This window comes from Cyprinodon variegatus, unplaced genomic scaffold, assembly GCF_000732505.1.
Source record: "Cyprinodon variegatus isolate N-32 unplaced genomic scaffold, C_variegatus-1.0 Scaffold69, whole genome shotgun sequence".
NCBI classification, from domain to species: domain Eukaryota; kingdom Metazoa; phylum Chordata; class Actinopteri; order Cyprinodontiformes; family Cyprinodontidae; genus Cyprinodon; species Cyprinodon variegatus.
In genome coordinates this window covers 161,299-179,793 of record NW_015150522.1, presented here as the reverse complement: position 1 = coordinate 179,793, position 18,495 = coordinate 161,299, and the positions used below count along the sequence as shown (strand labels likewise).

General features: G+C 37.0%; 2 protein-coding genes across 3 annotated transcripts; one reads left to right on the top strand and one right to left on the bottom strand.

Annotated features, from left to right (window-relative positions):
- Positions 1-2,159: 2,159 nt before the first annotated feature.
- On the bottom strand, positions 2,160-11,716 carry LOC107083163 (Usher syndrome type-1G protein homolog). Of its 2 annotated transcripts, XM_015372163.1 has the most exons (4): positions 11,404-11,716; positions 5,087-5,540; positions 4,196-4,983; positions 2,160-2,623 (listed from the first exon to the last, which is right to left on the bottom strand). In XM_015372163.1, exons 1-4 carry the CDS (start codon positions 11,565-11,567, stop codon positions 2,620-2,622), a joined length of 1,410 nt encoding a protein of 469 aa, XP_015227649.1. In that variant the 5' UTR covers positions 11,568-11,716; the 3' UTR covers positions 2,160-2,619. The 2 variants fall into 2 exon arrangements, with proteins under 2 accessions (XP_015227649.1, XP_015227650.1); XM_015372164.1 differs by lacking the exon at positions 2,160-2,623 and having other exon boundaries at positions 4,192-4,983.
- A 3,317-nt stretch (positions 11,717-15,033) lies between these two features.
- otop2 (otopetrin 2) lies at positions 15,034-18,124 on the top strand. Its single transcript, XM_015372156.1, has 6 exons — positions 15,034-15,469; positions 15,563-15,699; positions 15,792-15,850; positions 16,657-16,796; positions 16,882-17,729; positions 17,811-18,124. Exons 1-6 carry the CDS (start codon positions 15,034-15,036, stop codon positions 17,979-17,981), a joined length of 1,791 nt encoding a protein of 596 aa, XP_015227642.1. The 3' UTR covers positions 17,982-18,124.
- The last annotated feature ends 371 nt before the right edge of the window (positions 18,125-18,495 follow it).

Genomic DNA, 18,495 nt, shown 5'->3' with positions numbered 1-18,495 from the left:
CCTCAAATTACATTTTCTTTACAAAGAAACATTAAAAATATCAAATGAATTTTCAGTTTGTCTTCTAATTGATCTCTGAAAAATGGCCTCCCTGACTGTGTTACCATAACCGAGGACTTCTCTCGAAGGGTTTTGATTCTACAGTACTTTTAGAGAAAGTCTCCTCAGTAAAATTTCCTACATATATACCACAAAATACTTTATAACGCCTGCAATATTTATGGCATTAATAATAATAACTGATAACAATGGAACTTTTTTTATCTAACATTGGAGAAATTTACTTCTGCATTAGACCCATCCCCGTCGAAGCAGTGAGCTGCCATTGTGCGGCGTTTGCTCAGGAATTGTGATATCAGGCCCCTGGTCAGATATTTAGTCATTTATGAAAAAACATTGTTGTTTGGAATATTTCTGCCTGATGAAGATGTGTTTCAAGTAGTTTAGAATTGCAACAAACAATTGTTTGACTAATCAAATAACCTCTCAATTATGCTTCACATTAATCGCAGGAAAAATTGATCACTATAAGAGATTTCAAAAGAATATGAACAAGGTTAATTAAAAACTACACCACTTCAGGCTTTCTGGATAGAGCCTATATCCTGAAAAGGATTTTTTTTTTTTTATCTTGAATGCAAAATGTATATATTGTCTACAATGTTTACTTAAATACTGCTCTGAGTGGGGCTATTCTTTCAATAGTATGTTTTATCTTTATACTCTGCTTAACTGTAATTGATTGCTGAATTAAATTACAATTAGTTTAGCAATTGCTTAATCATGATCAATCCAATCTTTTGTTTAAGGTCTACACCAGTTAATTTGACTTCATATCTTCTGCAGCCCCATACATATAAAATTGCAAATTTGACATAAAAATTATTGATTGATTGAAAATACACATCCTTGTTTTTACCAATATGGTTTAATTTTTTCACAAACTGTTCACCTAATGAAAGTATAATTAGCTCCCCTTCATACCAGGCTAGTTGCACCTGTACATTAAATATCTACCAGAATTTTAATGGACTGCCATGTTTTGTAAAGGGCCTCTGTAGCACATCAAGTACACAGTACACTTTTTGAGAGGTGTGATGAAAAATAGGAGTTCACTGAAAGTTTTGAGCATTCATAAAGTTTCCATATAGGTTAGTGTATTTCATGTTTGTTGTGGCTGCATATTTGTATATTTGATTATGGGTGTGGCAGCAGTTCTTGATAACTTCCCCCCTTGTGCATCTGTGGGAACTGATCTTCAGAGAATTTGTTGTAACACTCACCATGCTCACTTTATTGAAAGGCTACAACGATATTAGATATCACATCCACACCTGAAACCAGATTCGTAGATAGAAAAAATGGATCTTCTTTGAGCTCCCAAAATAAAATAACTCCAAAGTTTTTGTAGAGCTCGTACAACTCCAAATTGCACAGCAAAAGATTAATAAGAGGCCGAGAAAATATAGGCTGTAATTTAGCTAATAATGTATTTGTCACACTATCAAAGAGCAGTCTTACTTAACATTGAAGACATTATGGGTGCATGATTTCTTCTGACAGCAGTACCCAAAGCTCTGAGCCTGATCACTTTATCCTGCAGGATGTCATGGTTTCCTGTGACCACCCTTCTGTTAAAGACTTCCCACTTGCAAAGCTACAATTTATGGTAGAAGTGGAGAAGCTTTTGGTTTCAATATGGTGACTTAAAGCAACAAAACTTTAATGTTCAGCCACCAGGGGGAGCTTGACCTCTCCAGGTTTAGGTCAGATAACGTTCAGTTCTTTTGCCTAATAAAAATTTTTAGCTTAGTTAGCTTTCATGTTAAGGGGGACCTCTAGGGACAATCTAGGTCACATGACCAATTGGGCGAGTTTCTGAGAGGTCTGCAGTCTGCATAAAGCATCAATACTCGCTCAATGCTGTATATTGACCAAAATAGCTAATTATACATCTGCAATTACGCTCATATTAGGACTCTAAAGGAATAAAAGACAAACATTTACAAAACCACACTTTTCAAAGCAGTACTGTAGAAATGCAAGCTTAACTTTATTCAAACTGAAATGTTCTTTTTTTTTGTTAAATTAATAAGCGTTATTATGTAATTGTTCATATGTAAATTATAAACATTACTGAGGTTAAAACACTTGGAAGACTTTAAAAAGGACATACGTATATCACATATTCCACATTAAAATGCAGAGGTCTTTTTAGACATTTGGCCCTTTATTACCTCTAAAGTATATTTAGACAAACATGGCATTCTGTGTGTAAACATATCGTGTTAAAAACGTAAATGCTTGAAAATGTATAATATTCTAACATGAGGTTTTTGTCTATGCACATAATTTTAAACATATTAACATTGCCTTTTTAAAGCAAGTGGACAGGCACAAACAATAGAGGCACATAAAGTGGGTGGATTAAACCCAAAGGGGAATTGATTTAGACTCAATATCTCAGTATATACAGAATGGTATACTGTGAAATTGCAAAAAAAAAATGTTCCACTTATTTCCTTTTGCTTCAAAAGCTGTTAATTCCTTCTTAGTCTTTTTATCAGATTGATTCCATATAGCCCCATTTTGCAGTAGAGTGAACATCCATCGCTCTCATTACCTGTCAAAAAAAAAGACCACAATCTGATTATTTATTTCAAGATTCAAATTTTTTTTTATTTAATTTTTTTTCATGAAAGTTCCTTAATATTTTCTCAAATGCCAAAAAGGCTTTATCAGTAAAAAATCTATTGAGTTTTGCTTTTTATTTAGTGAAATATAGCTAAGTGACAGCAATTCTATTTTTATAAACTACTTCTGAAATTCAATATACTGTAACCATGTAAAAAGTTGATAGGTAACAAAATCTATTTCTTGGATCTTTAAAACTTAAACTAGGCTTACAGTGTTGTCACATACTCAAAACACAGAGGGTATGTGCCAAACCTGTAATTAATCACTTCTGATATACAGCTTCACTGTACAGATACACAGATGAGACAAATTAAGGTGTGCTATTCTTTTTTTTTTTTTTTTTAAACAAAAAAAGACCTTTGGTCTGAAATTATTTGTGCCTTTAATGGTTTAAATAGACCTCTGCCTAAAGCTACTTCCATTTTTTCCAGAGCTCTAATTTAAGGATATGTTGAATTTGAGGAAGCATAAATAGAATGAATGAATAATAACAATAAGATCTTTTAATAGTGTTGCGCCGATGCCTTTTTTTGGCCCCGATACCGATACCTGGCTGTGCAGTATTGGCCGATACTGATACCATACCAGTACCATCTGTTTGAAATTGATGTGTGTGTGTATATATGAAGAACTACATATTACTTGGGTGGAAAATAATTGCAATCATGGCTTTGTCAAGCTGCTGCCTACCTTGAAGCAGGAAAAAGACTAATACAAATTGAATCCAGTAGAAATTCTTATTGCCTACCTGGAATGGATCACAATTGTTGAATACACTTTTGGCTTTCACATGGTATCGGTGCCCTATTTGTCGGTACTCGCCGATAAGGATAACACCATTTTAGTGCAGTATCGGGGCCCCGCCCGATTCTGGTATCGGTGCAACACTAGTATTTAACTTCCAGAGGTGCTGCATGACACATCAGCATACTTTAAAATATAAACTGACAGAAACATATTATGTCCACTTTCAAAGTAACAAATAAAAACTGAAGGGACACAACACATTTTACTGTAAATTGCTCCTTATCATAACATGGATGTGAAATTCCTTTTTCCCATTGCCATTAGAATAAGTCATAGGTGGTCTTTTTGTACATAATGATAATAATCTAAATTAAGTTCTCACTCAAGAGATACCCAATACTTTGTAAAAACGTCAGGGTATCTGTCCATTGGGTGGTATCTCAACCCTCACATTATTGGCCAGACACTCTAAATTTAGTTTGACCTGAAGCATTTAGCCCAGAGCCATTTTGTTTGCTTTGACGGTTGTTTCATTTTTTTTATTTTATTGTGTGGATTTTTTTTTTTTTGTCTGACTAGACTGTTATTTGGTCTTTGGCAAATAACCATCTGGCTATCTACGTTGAATAATAGCTCTTCAGTAATAAGACAGGGCTTTACAGATAAAATGAAAAGACTGTCACTGTGTTTGACTGCATATAAATATTTGTGTGCTTAGATGTTTGAAAAAAGTGACATTTCTAATGCTTACAATTCCGTGTCCTCAATGGAGTCGGGGTCCTCTATGGTCTCCATTCGTCTCTGACAGGCATCCATAATCTTTTTTCTTGGCCCTAAAGGGATATGAATGCTCCTAAGGTCTCGGTCAGTACAAAGCAGAAGAGCTTCTAAATCAATCTTTTCTCTTTTGAAGATAGAATAGAACTCGCTCATGCTCAGAGTGGCAAGAAAGACCTCCAGAGGGCTTGTATCAGGCTCATCGTCATCGTCCAGCCCTATTTCAACTTCTTCCCAAGGCAACTCTTCCATGTTTCTTTCCTGCAGGCTTTGTGCACTTCCAATGCTGTCTTTGTCTATACTCGGGTAATGCTGCAACCGACTACGCAAACGCACATTATTTCCTGATCCAGTTGTTTCTTGAGCATTGAGGTTAAACATGCCTCCGCTGACGTAGTTCCTTCTAAAGACCATGGTGCCGAGACCTGGCCGATTAAATAGGGAATCATGTCCAGAGTCTGTGCTGATCTCAGAGTAATCCACATCTGACCTGTGAAGGTTTGGCTCACTGATGGCACGAGAAATTGCATCTTCATTATTTCCAGGAAACATATCACGTATATTTCGGCGCCCTCTATCTTTTGGGTTGATGTACGTCCCCTGTTTAACAAACATGACATCATTTCCTAACTGAAGTCCAGAAAGGGAGCGCACACTCTTTCTTCCATCTTCGTAAATCTTAAAAGTCCCATCTCCTTGTTTTCTCTTCTCCAGCTTCTTTTGAATCTTTGTCTTCCCTCGGTTTGTGGCATGGAGAGTTGCCTAACAAGACAGAAACAAAACAGAAATGTAGTAATCAAAGGATTTGAAATATTTCAAGTACACTTAAATATATCAATTGTTGTATCAAGACTTAAGTCCCAACCTGAGAATATGGCACACTGACAGTGGCTGCGCTGAAGTTGCGTAGCTTGTGGCTAACTGAGCTGCCAGTGTAACTGGAAAAGCTCATGACATCTGAAGCGGAAGCTTCGGAGACCTCTTTATGAAACTTTCTCTCCATGCGCTTGCGGTGTTTCTTCTGCATCTTTGCGCACTCCTTGATCCGTCGCTCAGCATCACGAAATGCTCGGTCCTTTAGTTTGGTGATCATTTTTGTATTAAGGCTGGTCTGCTTGGCAGCAATAGAGTCCAGGTAGCGGACACAATCCATGTGGTTCTTGGTGGCGGCCATGTCCAGGGGTGTGTGGTAGTCATTGTCCAGGCACCATATGTTGGCACCGTAGGACACAAGGAAGAAAAGGCAGTCAAGGTGACCATTTGCAGCTGCTAAGTGGAGTGGCGTGTTCCCCCATATGTCACACTTGTCTGGGTTGCCTCTGTAGGCAAAAGAAAGACATTTAATAAATTTAACTCATAATTTTTTCTAAATAGATGAAGTGCTGGGAAAAATAACGTGCATAAAATGTTTGAGATAATGTAAAAAAAAAAAAAACAATTACCCAGCGTAGATAAAAAAAAAAAAAGGCAGAATTCAAATTCGTATGTATTTATTTATTCAAACTCGGTAACTTCTGAAGGCAACCTAAAAAAACCACTCATTTAATTTTAAGCCCATTGAAATATTACTGCTGACAGCTAGGCCTGCCAGACCCAAAAAAAATAAGATATTTAAATAACTACTCACCCCTAAATCAGCTTTTTTTCTGCTAATTTCTATAAAAAGATGTCTCATAGTGCTGTCTATTTTTTTCATGCATTATTTTTGATCATTTAAAAGAACCTTGTTAAAAAGTGGTAACTGCATCAGAATATTGTTACTGGTTTCACTGGTTCTTTTAGTTTTTTTAGGGACTGACAATAAATTCAACTAATTTCTTATTTTAAAAATGAATTGTAATTTTATTTCCATTTTAAAAGATAATAAAAAAAATGCTAATGCATTAAAATTTGATTAAAATAAGCCACCTCCACAGGATGGTCTCTAGTTTTTTTTTTTACAATGTATACTAGTATACACACTTGAATTCAGTTAATTTGATAATTAAAAAAAAATCTGTTACTTTTTTTTTAACTAAAATTTTAAATCAGATTCTAATTTCAAGGATATTGTATATAACTCACTACTGTTTGTAGTTATGTTTGAACACTGTTCTTTGTTTACTTGGTAAATCTATATTGTGTAAAACACACACAAAAAAACATTCATCTGAAGTTTTCAAGGAAAAATAAACCCGAAGTCCATGGAGTTAATACCTAAACCTATTTTAATACCTTTGGTCTAACTTCTTCCCTGAGGACTAACTCTAACCCTGACACTGGTGGAGGAAAAATCTAAACCTAAGGTATGTGGATTTAATATGACTTCATTAAATTCCTGTTGGGACAGACCTTTGGTTCGTACTTTTAGTACTGATGGTCAAAATGGTGGCACTCTGCCCCTATTTGGAGTGTGTTCATAAATATCCACAATCAAATAATGTCCCTGTCTGCAACACTTTAGTCCTTCCTCTTCTGACTACCAACGACCCGAAGGTTACCTCCGTAAGTGTTGCACTGCGTGCTTCAGATCTGTAATATGACCGCCACCATGCCAGCATCACGGCTCTACTACCTGTATCCTGTTTCAAGGGAGCCCATATAAATTGCACCTGACACAGTTTGGCCTGACTGGTGATGTTCAGCTGAATTCCTCAAGTCAGATCAAACAACATGACATTTTCTGCATTGACATTGAGCAAAGATGACTTTCCGTTAATTGTATATCTAAGCTGTATTAACCCAAAACAAACCAATATCCAATTTTAACAAAGTCAATTTATTTCGCCTCAGATTTGGCCAAACAATTAATGTTTAAATGTTTTTTTCGGGAAAGTGTTTTAATTTAAAAATTAACAATATTTGCTTATATGTATTACTTTTGACAGCTATTACTACACAGTTTTAAGTTAACTTTAGCTAAAACATATTCAACAATTTTTTTTCTTGTCTTTGTGGTAATAAACAAAACAAAAAACACTTCTTATCTACCTCTGCTTTGTTATATATTTGTTCTCTGCTGTAGCCATACAGACTCCTGAATATTTGATGCAATGGAGATTAAACTATCACAGATACATAATTGATGAGTGTCACTGTAAGGATTTCTAATATGTGTCATTCTATGGCAGCGGTTTTCAAGGCTCTGATTTTGGTGCTGTTAATGTTTCCCTCAGTTCAAAAAGAGGATGCTATTTTGGCAAAAGGTTCACAGATTTTGTGAGCAGGCCGTGAGTTCATTTCAGTTGGATTTAATTCAGTTTATTTATATACAGTAGCACCGATTTAAAACCTGATTTTTAAGGCACTTCACAGGAACAATCCAATCAGTTCATCAGTTTGGTTAAAAGTTTTCTATCAAAGGAAATCCAGCATTGTCATTGACTTTGCAGGTTTCAGCACTTAGTGGTCATAACTGAGAGAGAGAGAGTGTAAAACAAACCAGAAGACAACAATAAAACAATGATCAAAGGAAAAAAAAAATACAGCCAGAGCACAATTTTGAAGAAATAAGAAATACAGATGTTACATCAGATATGATCTCCTGAGTTCAAATTACACAGTTATCTAAGATGATGGCTTTATGTGTTATACTTTATGTCTGCAGTAAAATACTTAACACAGCAGTGTCAGGTCTCCTGCCTCATTATTATCTCATGGTCAGTTTCTCTTCCTTACATCCACTGACAGTTTGATGTAACTTCATGCAGCCCACTGCAATATATGAGCTAAATAAGCAAGATATGGCATGTTTCCCATGCCCCTTAGACCTCTCTTCTTTGGGTGTTGTCTCACAAGTTTGACTTATGGTTACTACTGGTGTTTATTTTTGTTCCAGGGAACAAATAGTACTTTATATGTCATTGCATAATTACTGCAGCTCTGTGTACATTCAGTTCATGGGAAATACTAATTTAAGGCTAGGGTGTGTTGTTACTTGGAGTATTTAGGTACAATGAACCCAATGAACAAAATCATCTTCAAGATCAGCACCATAACAGTCCAATTACCTTTTCAAACAGTTTATCATACAATTGGATTGTACAGTACTCACTGATGAGTGAGGTAAGGTCAGTTTTATTCGCTTTTTTTTTTTCTCAAACAGAGACTCTAAACCTGTCCTTGTTATTTTTAAGACCTAATTTGTCTCTGACTAATTAGAACAAATTCATTCAGGATCAGAGGTTCCCTTTAAATTTGCTCACTGAAGCAGAATCTCATGAAGCCCTTTTGTTCTGGCTGACTTGGAAAGCAGGCCAACCAGATGAGATGAGAAATGCCCGGCTCTATAAAAAATACCATGCAGGTTTGATAATTTGCCCCAAAAAATACACCTTAATGCTGTAATGCTCTCTCCTAAAAGTAAAAAAAAAAAACATACTGTACTTCCTATTGTTCCTATCCTTGGATGGCTTTGCTTTGGTTGCGATGTCTGTCAATTTTTTTATTATTTCTTTGTTCTTCTTTATTTTTGCACACCCTCCCACATCCAGTTAATGTCTTTGTACAATATTGTGAGTAAGGTCTTCCCATATATGTTTACTTATGGTAATATTTTTGTTCTGTTCTTTGTAGATGTGTTTTGATGTGTTTTTTTCCCCTACTAGATCAATGTTAGTCTTTCCGCTTGTAGACTTTTTGCGACTTGGTAAGACTCACCAAGCAACCCACAGAACCCAAAATAATCCTAGAATACTGAAATTAGCTGACTTTAAAATTGGAAAAACCCAGTTAATGAAACATTTGACTGAGTTTAATTGTGTTTTTGGGCAGATGAAGAGATGTTGCAGCTCTGTTTAGCCTTTAAGGGATTATTTTATGAATTGCGATACAAAGTCTTTCAAAATCTTTTCTCTTGTACCTTTTCCCAGTAAACCTCAGATTATTTTCATGTGATATATCAACTGAATTCTGTGTATCATTGTGAAGTGGAAGAAAAGGGAATAAAAGTCAGTTAAAAGCCTAAAATGTTCAGCATATGTTTGTATTCAGACCATTTACTCAAATGCAACCAGTTGCCTTCAGAAAACCCTTAGCTTAAAATGAGCCAATCAATTTGTCATTTCATTTCATTATAAAAACAGCAATTACTCAAGTGCCTCATGGAGCCCAAGGAACACACCAGGTGGCTCAGAGTTCAAGTTTTGGTACTTTTTGGTGCTGTTAATGTTTCCCTCAGATCAAAAAGAGAATGGTATTTTGGCAAAAGGTTCACAGACTTTGCGAGCTGACTGTGAGTTCATTGCAGTTTGTATCAGTATTTCTCATGAACTGAATGGGAAAATAAACACCAGTAATCATAAGTGAAACTGGTGAGACAACACACAGTTTTTAAAACAGTTACCTTTATGTCAAGTTTGAAACCGTTGTTCAATGAATAATATTAAAATGGAAAAAACAGCAATATAACTGCAAAACTATCGAGACATACCCTCTACCTGACGTAACTGCCTTGGCAAGGAGAGGAAATCTCAGAAAGGAATTCAAGAAGCTCATGGGGACCCTGGAGGAGCTCCAGAGATGCACAGCTCAGATCAGATAGATGATATGGCAACCATTAGTCATGCACAAAGACCTTAAGAAGACCTTTAAATATTGCTGTTTGGCTGGTTGGAAACCATGCAGAAGACAGTTGAAGACCACACCCTAAACAACACATCTAGCTAAAATCTGGTAATGGCAGCATCACACTGTGGACATGCTTTTCTTTATCAGAATCAGAGATACTGGCAGAGTTGATGACAAATAGATCGGGCTAATTAAAGGCCAATCCTGAAAGAAAACATGTCTTAGGCTGCAGTATACTTGAAACTGGAGAAGAAGTTTCCCTTCCAGCAGGATGACAGACAGGGGTGGGGAGTGTTGGGCTAGTGGGTTAGAGCAGTGCGCTTGTGCTCTGAGAAGGTTGCAAGTGTTTGATCCCCACAGCCTCCGGTCTGGGTCCCTGAGCAAAACCCTTAACCCCACACTGCTCCATAGGTGCCACGCAAACGCAGCCCCCTGCACCCCAAGGGGATGGGTCAAATGCAGAATGAATTTCCCCATTGTGGGACAATAAAGGGAATTACATTACATTTACATTATGACACTAAGCAATCAACCATAGTAAGAGATAGTAGATAGTAAGGTTTAGATTAAACTGTTTAGATCGTTATCATGAAAAAGGAATGTATTGCCCAGTTCAAAATTTAGTGTGAAAAAAACAAAATAAATCTTTGGCAATACTTAAGATTCAACATTAAAATCAATGACACTCCTCAAGTTATCTGAATGAATTTTAGATGTTTTGCAAAGACAAGTGGTAACAGATCTCTGACACTTCCCCAAGATAGATACATGTAACTCGAGTAAAATTTGGTACTTGAATGAAGGAACAAAAGCAGACTTTTCAACTACCTATTTTGTCCATATAATAGAAAAGATAGCAAATCATCCTAAGTCTAATTTACTACTTCATTTCAATGTGTTATGTAAAATCTTATAAAATTAAACAGAAATGTTTGATTGTAAGCTGTTAAATGTGAAATAATAATAATCAGGGAGTCTATGTTTTGCAAGGTGCTAACTTAGGTTTCATTTAGAAATAAAGTAAAAGGTTAAAATGAACAAGCATGTATTTAATGTCACATATGCCTTAATTCCCCTAACCTGACAACAGCCAGATGCATGTCTCGCTCGTGAGACATGCATCTGGCTGTTGTCAGGTTATAATTCCCCATGTTGCTCTAAAAAACAGCGAAGTGTGATGTTATAGTCTGATTTATATGGCCGCTATGCAAAATGTCCCTTCATCAACTTTAGAGCCACATTTAATTATATAAAAAGCGCTCAAACCGAGTCTGGTTCTGCTGGAGGTTTCATCCTGTTAAAAGAGAGTTTTTTTTCTCTCCACTGTTACTACAAGCATGCAATCAGTTGATTGCAAGTGGATGCAATCAACTGGTTTTCCATAGATAGAAATATTTTTATCAATTTGGTGAACTGTAAAGTGCCTTGAGATGACATGTGTTGTGAAGTGGCGCTATAGACATAAACTGAATTGAATTAAATTATTAAGTAATATCATTGATTTATAAAAATCTCAAATTAAAGTAAAAAGGAACAATCACCGTACATATATCTTTATAGTTAACCTGTAGCCGCTCAGTTGAACCTTTAGGTGAATTATGACTTGTGAGCACCTCCTTTATAAATCATACCCACCCCCTGGCCACGATCAGCCGCAGAGCTTCCAGGTTGCCGTGGTAAGCCGCCCATAATGTCGGAGTCATGCCATCCTCATCCGGCGCGTTCAGATCTTTCCTTGTCGCCTCCTTCAGCAGGTCCAGGTAGCCGTCCCTGGCCGCCTTATGATACCTGTCATCCATGGTGCTGAATCAGTCCACCGTGCGCAATTCCGTTCGCTTTCAACACAACCACCTCCATGATATTAGTCATGGAGCGGCAGCTGTCCTGTTACACGGGGCCGATTTGGCCCCTTCGTTTATCTGGGGGACTCGCTGCTGATCTGCAGGGTGAGAAAACGCAAAGCGAAGCCAGTTGGTGCTTTCCAGAGACGGGATGGCGCACACAGCCTGGACCAACAGTGCTCCTGGTGGACGACTTGGTCCAGAGATAAAAAAACAAAAAAAACAACAAAAAAAAAACAAATAAACTTTATAACTAAACATAAAGTCAACTGTAAGATCACTCAGAGCATGTTTTTCTTATCAGATTACGTTTATTGTGGCCCCTACCTTAAGATAGTCTACCATCCACAGCAATACCTTTACAACTGCAGCATTCAAAAAAATTAAAACTTATATAAAACCTTATATGTAATACACACGTTCATATAAAAATGGCACACCCTAAAGAGCTACATGTAGAGACAGTTGAATAACAGTCACTGACAGTGGCGGTTCTAGACCAAATGTACCAGGGGGCCAAGAGGGGGCCAGCGTTGTTTTCATGGGGGCACAGAAACGATGAAAAAACAGGGCAAGGGATTCAAATATATTAAGATAGCTGCATGAAGCTAAATTTCTATTCAATTAGGTTTAATTAAAATGATGTCTTATTAGGTAAATATACCTTCATAATTTAGGAATTTTACATTTTAAATGCTTCGTAAAACTGAATTTGTAAAGAAAAAGAATGAAATAGATCCAAAGAATCTATGAGTAACCATGTCTGTTCCAGCGCATATCATCATTAGAATTTCTTTGAGTATTATGTCTTCAGTACAGGGGTCATAACAGGGGCCGGGACGTGATCCACAGGGGCCCTGGCCCACGTTGGCCCCTGTCTAGTACTGCCCATGGTCACTGACAATCTCCAAATGGAGCATAAACCAAAGTCATTGTCTGATGAGCAGACAGCTCCGAGAGTGGAAGGCAAAATGAGATTCAGTCACACTGAATTTATGTGGATGCACCTGTATGCTGTTATTGCTCTTTATGTTAATTTCATATTATAGAGTTGGGGCTTCCCTGTCTGACATTCAACAAGACACCCTATAAAAAAGGCCAGTGAGGCAAGTTTCTTTTTTTTTATAGCATAACCAGAATAACAAAATAGAATATTTCTGAAACTGGGGAGTAGACTTTAATCAGAAGAACCGAGTGGTCTGGAAGGTTAAACATGTGATTTATACATTTACAGAAGTATTTCGAGGTATATTCTCTCAGATAAAGGAAGACTTCAGAACTGGCATGGTGTGCTTGATTTTTTTTTTCTCTTTTTGTAGTTTTGGGAATAAGATAAGCAAAAGAGTTCTACAGCTTCCTGCATGAGTTTTCCAGCAGACCTATGAAGACACTAATACAGTAATGAATTCAACTAAAGCTAAAAACATGGATGGATTTCTCCAAATTTTTCTTGACATAAGTTATTTTATCCTGAAAACATTCGTGCCTCTGTAAGGTTCAGGTCTTAATGCATCGCCACATCCAGATTTCATGCCTGATCAGTGTTTTATTACTGTAATAACTAAAAACCTTATGGTGACTCTTGATTACTTGTCCTTTGGTCCAAAAATAATCCATTTATTTTTGAGTGCAGCTGAACTGAAAAAATAAGTCCTAAACCCAACACCTGAATGGACTAAAATAGAGCTATGTGTCATCTTCATAGTATCTGATCATGTTGTGTGTTAGATATTAATTAGGAGGGGCCCAACGATGAAACCTTGGGGGATAAACCTTCTGTGTAGGATTTTTTTTAAATCAAATGTAAAGTTATCTAAAGAAAGAAAGGTTTGTCCTCAAGTTAGACTCAAACCAGTAAAGAAGTGAAGCAGAAAGACCAAACCATTTCTGTATTGACTCCGATATTACTCGCTCACCTATTTACTGTCACTCAACACGTAGGAGAACTGTTTTATCGGATCCATCACAAGCTGCATAAAATTACTAAATCAGGTTAAAGTCATTATTTGTTTGACAAAACTTTCAAATTGGGAAGTTTTTGTGCAACTGGTACATCAACAGTATACAGTAGCTGTTTTAATAAAATGTCTCCTGACAAAATTTCTTCCTGCCTCAAACTCTGGATTCGATGCATCTATTATTCTCTTATAATTATAATGTAGAGTAAGTCCACTCATTTACCATGATAATTTAAAAGGTTTAAAAGTGTTATCTTACCTATACAGCTGTCATCAGGGCAGGGGACATTTCTGCCCTTACTACTGGTGATTCATGCTCTGCACCTTCTCTAAATGAGTTTTAAATCAAAAAATAAAATGAAATGTATGAAAAATATTGAGCTGTGTAAAGATAAGCACAATGTTTCAGTGTGACTGGATAACTAGGAGGAAGAACCAGAATAACGTCGCTGTAGTTTTCCACAATATTTGAGATTGACAATTTCAAAATTTCCATCATGAACTGCAAATACTAGCAAGACGTTTAAAATGAGCATGCTTTGACCAAAAGCATGACTAACATCTGCATTACAAAAGACACCAGCAGTTTATCAAACCTTTTCATGCACCAAATTATAATGCTGTTTATTATACAAAAGTTACCTTCGAATAATAATCTAAAGACATCTCATCTTCTAAGATATTTTGCAATATATTTTATCTATAATGTTGAATAAAATACGATCTGCCACAAAAAAAAAAAAAAAAATCCTTAGATGAAAAAAAAAATGTAACCCAGATTTGGTGTTATGCCAGATTACCCTGCTTCCTTGTGTTGGTTTCGTAAGCAATATTGAAATGTTTTGTGTAATATCAAAAAATTCTGTTAATCCATAATGGGGACTGTTTTTTCCCCAAACTTTTAAACTGATGAGAAAAGTGTTTTCCTGGAAGCATCTTGTGAACTTTACGGTAATGTTTTGCACTAAACACACTATGTTTGTTGATACCATGCTGTTTTTCAAAATAGGCAGGCATTTTATGGTTCTTTGCACGTAAACAATTTTGGTTTTGAGGATATATAAAAGCCACAACAGTGTAGGCTCACTCTCAGGACATCAGTTCAACAGGTAAGCTGACATGCTAAAAGTTTTACAAGCTTCTGCTTAAACTATGCTGTTTGGTAGAATGTAAAATGATTTATTTGGTAACTTTTAAAAGCTTTTACTCTCTCTTCAATTCCAAAGATGCAGTTCAAAATATCTAATGATAGACTGCATAGTATGTGTAATTTTTTTACTGCTAAAAACAGAGAAAGAAATTTCCAGAATGACAAGTAATTGTTTAGTAATATTTAAAATAGTTTTAGGATGTGCCTATATTAGGGAATCTGTGATTGTGTGTAGTCGTTGAGTCTGACATGTTTCTTATCTGTCTCCCAGAATCAGCAAACAGCTCATTGTGAATAAATCTCTAAAATATAAGCCATGTGTTTCAACCCGGGCTACCCGTGCGAATGTTTGACCAGTGGTAATTTATGTGAGCCATGCAAGACGACAGCGAAGGACAGGGAGCAGGAGGAGGCACACCTCTCCAACAACATAAATTCAGCAGAGCCAGTCAGCAGCGTGAGTGAGCCAGAGATGGAAACCCCTTCAACTGAAGTTGCGCGGGACCGGGGCAGAAACTGGGGATGGATGCTGTCTGCTATTATCTGCCTGAACATCCTGATCCTGGGATGTGCCTTTGTAAGCGGGACCACTTCAGGTGGGGTCAAAATCAGCACCCCGGACCTGCAGATTTACATCATCTTATTGTTCCTGCTAACAATGATTTGGATGGTCTATTACACCATTTATAACTCCAAGGCAGAAAATGTTGTTGTCCTCAAGGATAAGCATGCAGGACCCATTTGGCTAAGAGGTAAAGTACAACTCCAACACTTAATTAATGTAAGAATTATTTCTTGGACAAATGAATCATTTTCCTCCACTCTGCATGATGATTTTCCTTCAGGTGGACTCTTGCTGTTCGGAATCCTCAGTGTAATCATGGATATCTTTAAGATAGCCAGCTATGTAGGATACCTCCACTGTGATTCGGCTGTTAAAGTTGCTTTTCCAGTGGTGCAACTTGTTTTTGTTCTCGTGCAGGTAAAAAAAAAAAAAAAGACCAACAAAAATTCTTCATGTTCTAAAGTCCCAGTGTTGAAAGGTGTTAAGATTTATGTTTATTACTCTTGCAGACATACTTTCTGTGGATCCATTCAAGAGACTGTATTCAGGTCCAAAATAACCTTTCACGGTAAGTTTAAAAAAATATATATATTTCTTTAAGGTTTTTGAGTATTATGCCCAAGTCTGTCTATAATGACATAATCTTAAGAGACATAAATTGTGAATTTTCTATCTCAGGGAAGATTTTTTATCCATATGGGGTCCAGATGAGTATAGGAAAGTGCTTGAAAATGAGCCTTAGGTTAAGCAGTAGCCAAATGTTAATTATGTTGTATTTCACCAAGTAAGTTAATTCTATGAAAAGCGTGAGTATGGCTTACATTAGTAAAAATCCATACCCAAAGACATTTAAATCCCACATTTAAAGTATGGTCTCTTTAGAGTGCTCCTCTAGTTTTGCTGGCATGTTTTTGCTCTTTGGGTTCATACAAGAGGCCCATTCTAGCCCAGTTACACTTTATAGCCAACAAAGCTGAAGGAAGTCCACAAAGGGTTCACATCTAGATGTAGTATGGGTTTCGACATTTAAAATTTCTCACATATCCAAAAATTTTGCATTACAAATTAATTTGGGTGTTGCGGACCGCATAGATGTTGTAACTGTCCTTGACTTTTCATAGACTTAGTCAGCAACAAAAAGTGCATTTTTAACTAATCATTATAACTGTGGCTGGCCAGTAGAACTAAAGTACTCCTTCTGCATTTAAATAATTCTAGATTCTTCTTTTTTGTATGTTATTGCTGGTATACACCAAAATGGTTGAGATTCTTAGGTTTGACACATACACTTGATAATGAATATTTGTCTGAGTCCAATAATCAATCGAATGAGGAATTTCTTTGTTCATTTTCTCTCCTGCTTTCATATTTTAGCTGTGGGCTGATGCTTATCCTCTCCACAAATCTTGTTGTATGGATGACTGAAGTTACTGAGGAGTCCCTTCACCAAACCATTATTCCAGAGTTTCCTACTAATGTCACCAAGCTCTCAAGAAGAGATATTTATGCCAGAGGTAAGATAAAAGCTAATTCAAGAGCTAGAAACAGTCAGAAAGAGTTGCATTTTTTTCATATCTGATTGTATGCTTTGCTTTGCAGCCAGTTATGGAGATGACAGTTGTAAGTGTAGCCACACTTCCTGCACCATCTTCAAGGATGCATATTACTACCTGTACCCCTTCAACATCGAGTACAGCCTCTTTGCCTCAGCTATGGCTTTTGTCATGTGGAAGAATGTTGGCCGAGCAGTGTCCGAAAGCAGCCACCACCACCATGTCAAATTCAGTCTTAAGGATGTCTTCATCGGTCCTGTTTTAGGGATCCTCCTCGTGGTTGCAGGCCTTGCAACATTCATTGTGTATGAGATCGAAATGAAAACAAATTTCTTTCATGAAGAAGACCATGAATCGGCGGTGATGATGCACTTGGTCATGAATATAGTTATTGTGACCATGATGTCAGTGTGCACCATCATCGGAAGTGCTATATTCAAGGTAGACCACAGGGAGCATGTCACAGAGAAGAACCCGACCCGTAGTCTGGATGTGGGGCTGCTAGTGGGAGCCTCACTTGGGCAATTCATCATCAGCTATTTCTCCATTGTAGCCATGGTTGCAACTGGGGCCAAGGGCCATTTGAACAGGCTCAATTTGACCTGGGGCATACTGATGGTGATCCAGCTCGGCTTACAGAACTATTTCATAATTGAGGGCCTGCACCGGGAACCCTTCCATGAGGTTGAGTCTGACACAGTGGTAGCAAATCCATACGCAATTGAGCCCAGCAAAGATGGGAACAAACTTGAAAATGTAGACTTAGGCAATAAACCCACCCCTGATGTGGAAGCCCACGGCCACGGTGCCACATCAGAGCACAAACACAAGCTGCTGTGGAAGCGGCGAGTGTTGAGAGAGGTCTCCACGTTCCTGCTTCTGGGTAACATCATTGTAAGTATCTCTTTCTATCCCTCTGTCTGACATTCTCACTGATTGAATGAATGCTAAGCCCATTCTTTCTGTCTTTTGCAGCTGTGGATCATGCCAGCCTTTGGTGCTCGTCCCCAGTTTGATAATGACACTGAAACCCAGTTCTACGAGTTGAACATGTGGGCTGCTATTGTGAACGTGGGTCTTCCTTTTGGCATCTTTTATCGAATGCACTCAGTGTCCAGTTTATTTGAAGTGTACCTCAACTCTTAAATCAGCACCTTGCAGGAAGTGTACAGAAGGCTATAATTGGCACTATTAAACTATTTTGTACAGACGGTTTTTGATGAGCACTTTATATTATTTTTCTGAAAGAGACTGTATTACTATATTTTCTTATAGAGTGGCTTGATTATGCAACAATGTAAATGTGTTTGAAGATTTTATTTTTAAAATTTAAACCAATAATGTCATATAAAACTTGATTAATACCATTATATTTGCAAATAATAAAAAAAAATTGTGGAAACTGAATTCGCTTTTATTCATTGTCATTATTTTCTGTTTGCAGCTGACTTTGCTGGCCTCAGTCTAATGCAAGAAAATATATAATGTTCTTTTTCCTTACAATTTCACAGAGGCGTAGCCAGAAATTTTTTATAAGGGTTGCAGGGCAATAACCAATGTACATTGAGGGGTGGCCGAAAGCGGATAGGCACCAGAACCTCATGGTCAATCTGCACGGTTCCAAGAGAAAAATTAAGGAGCAAAACAGCAATATTTTATA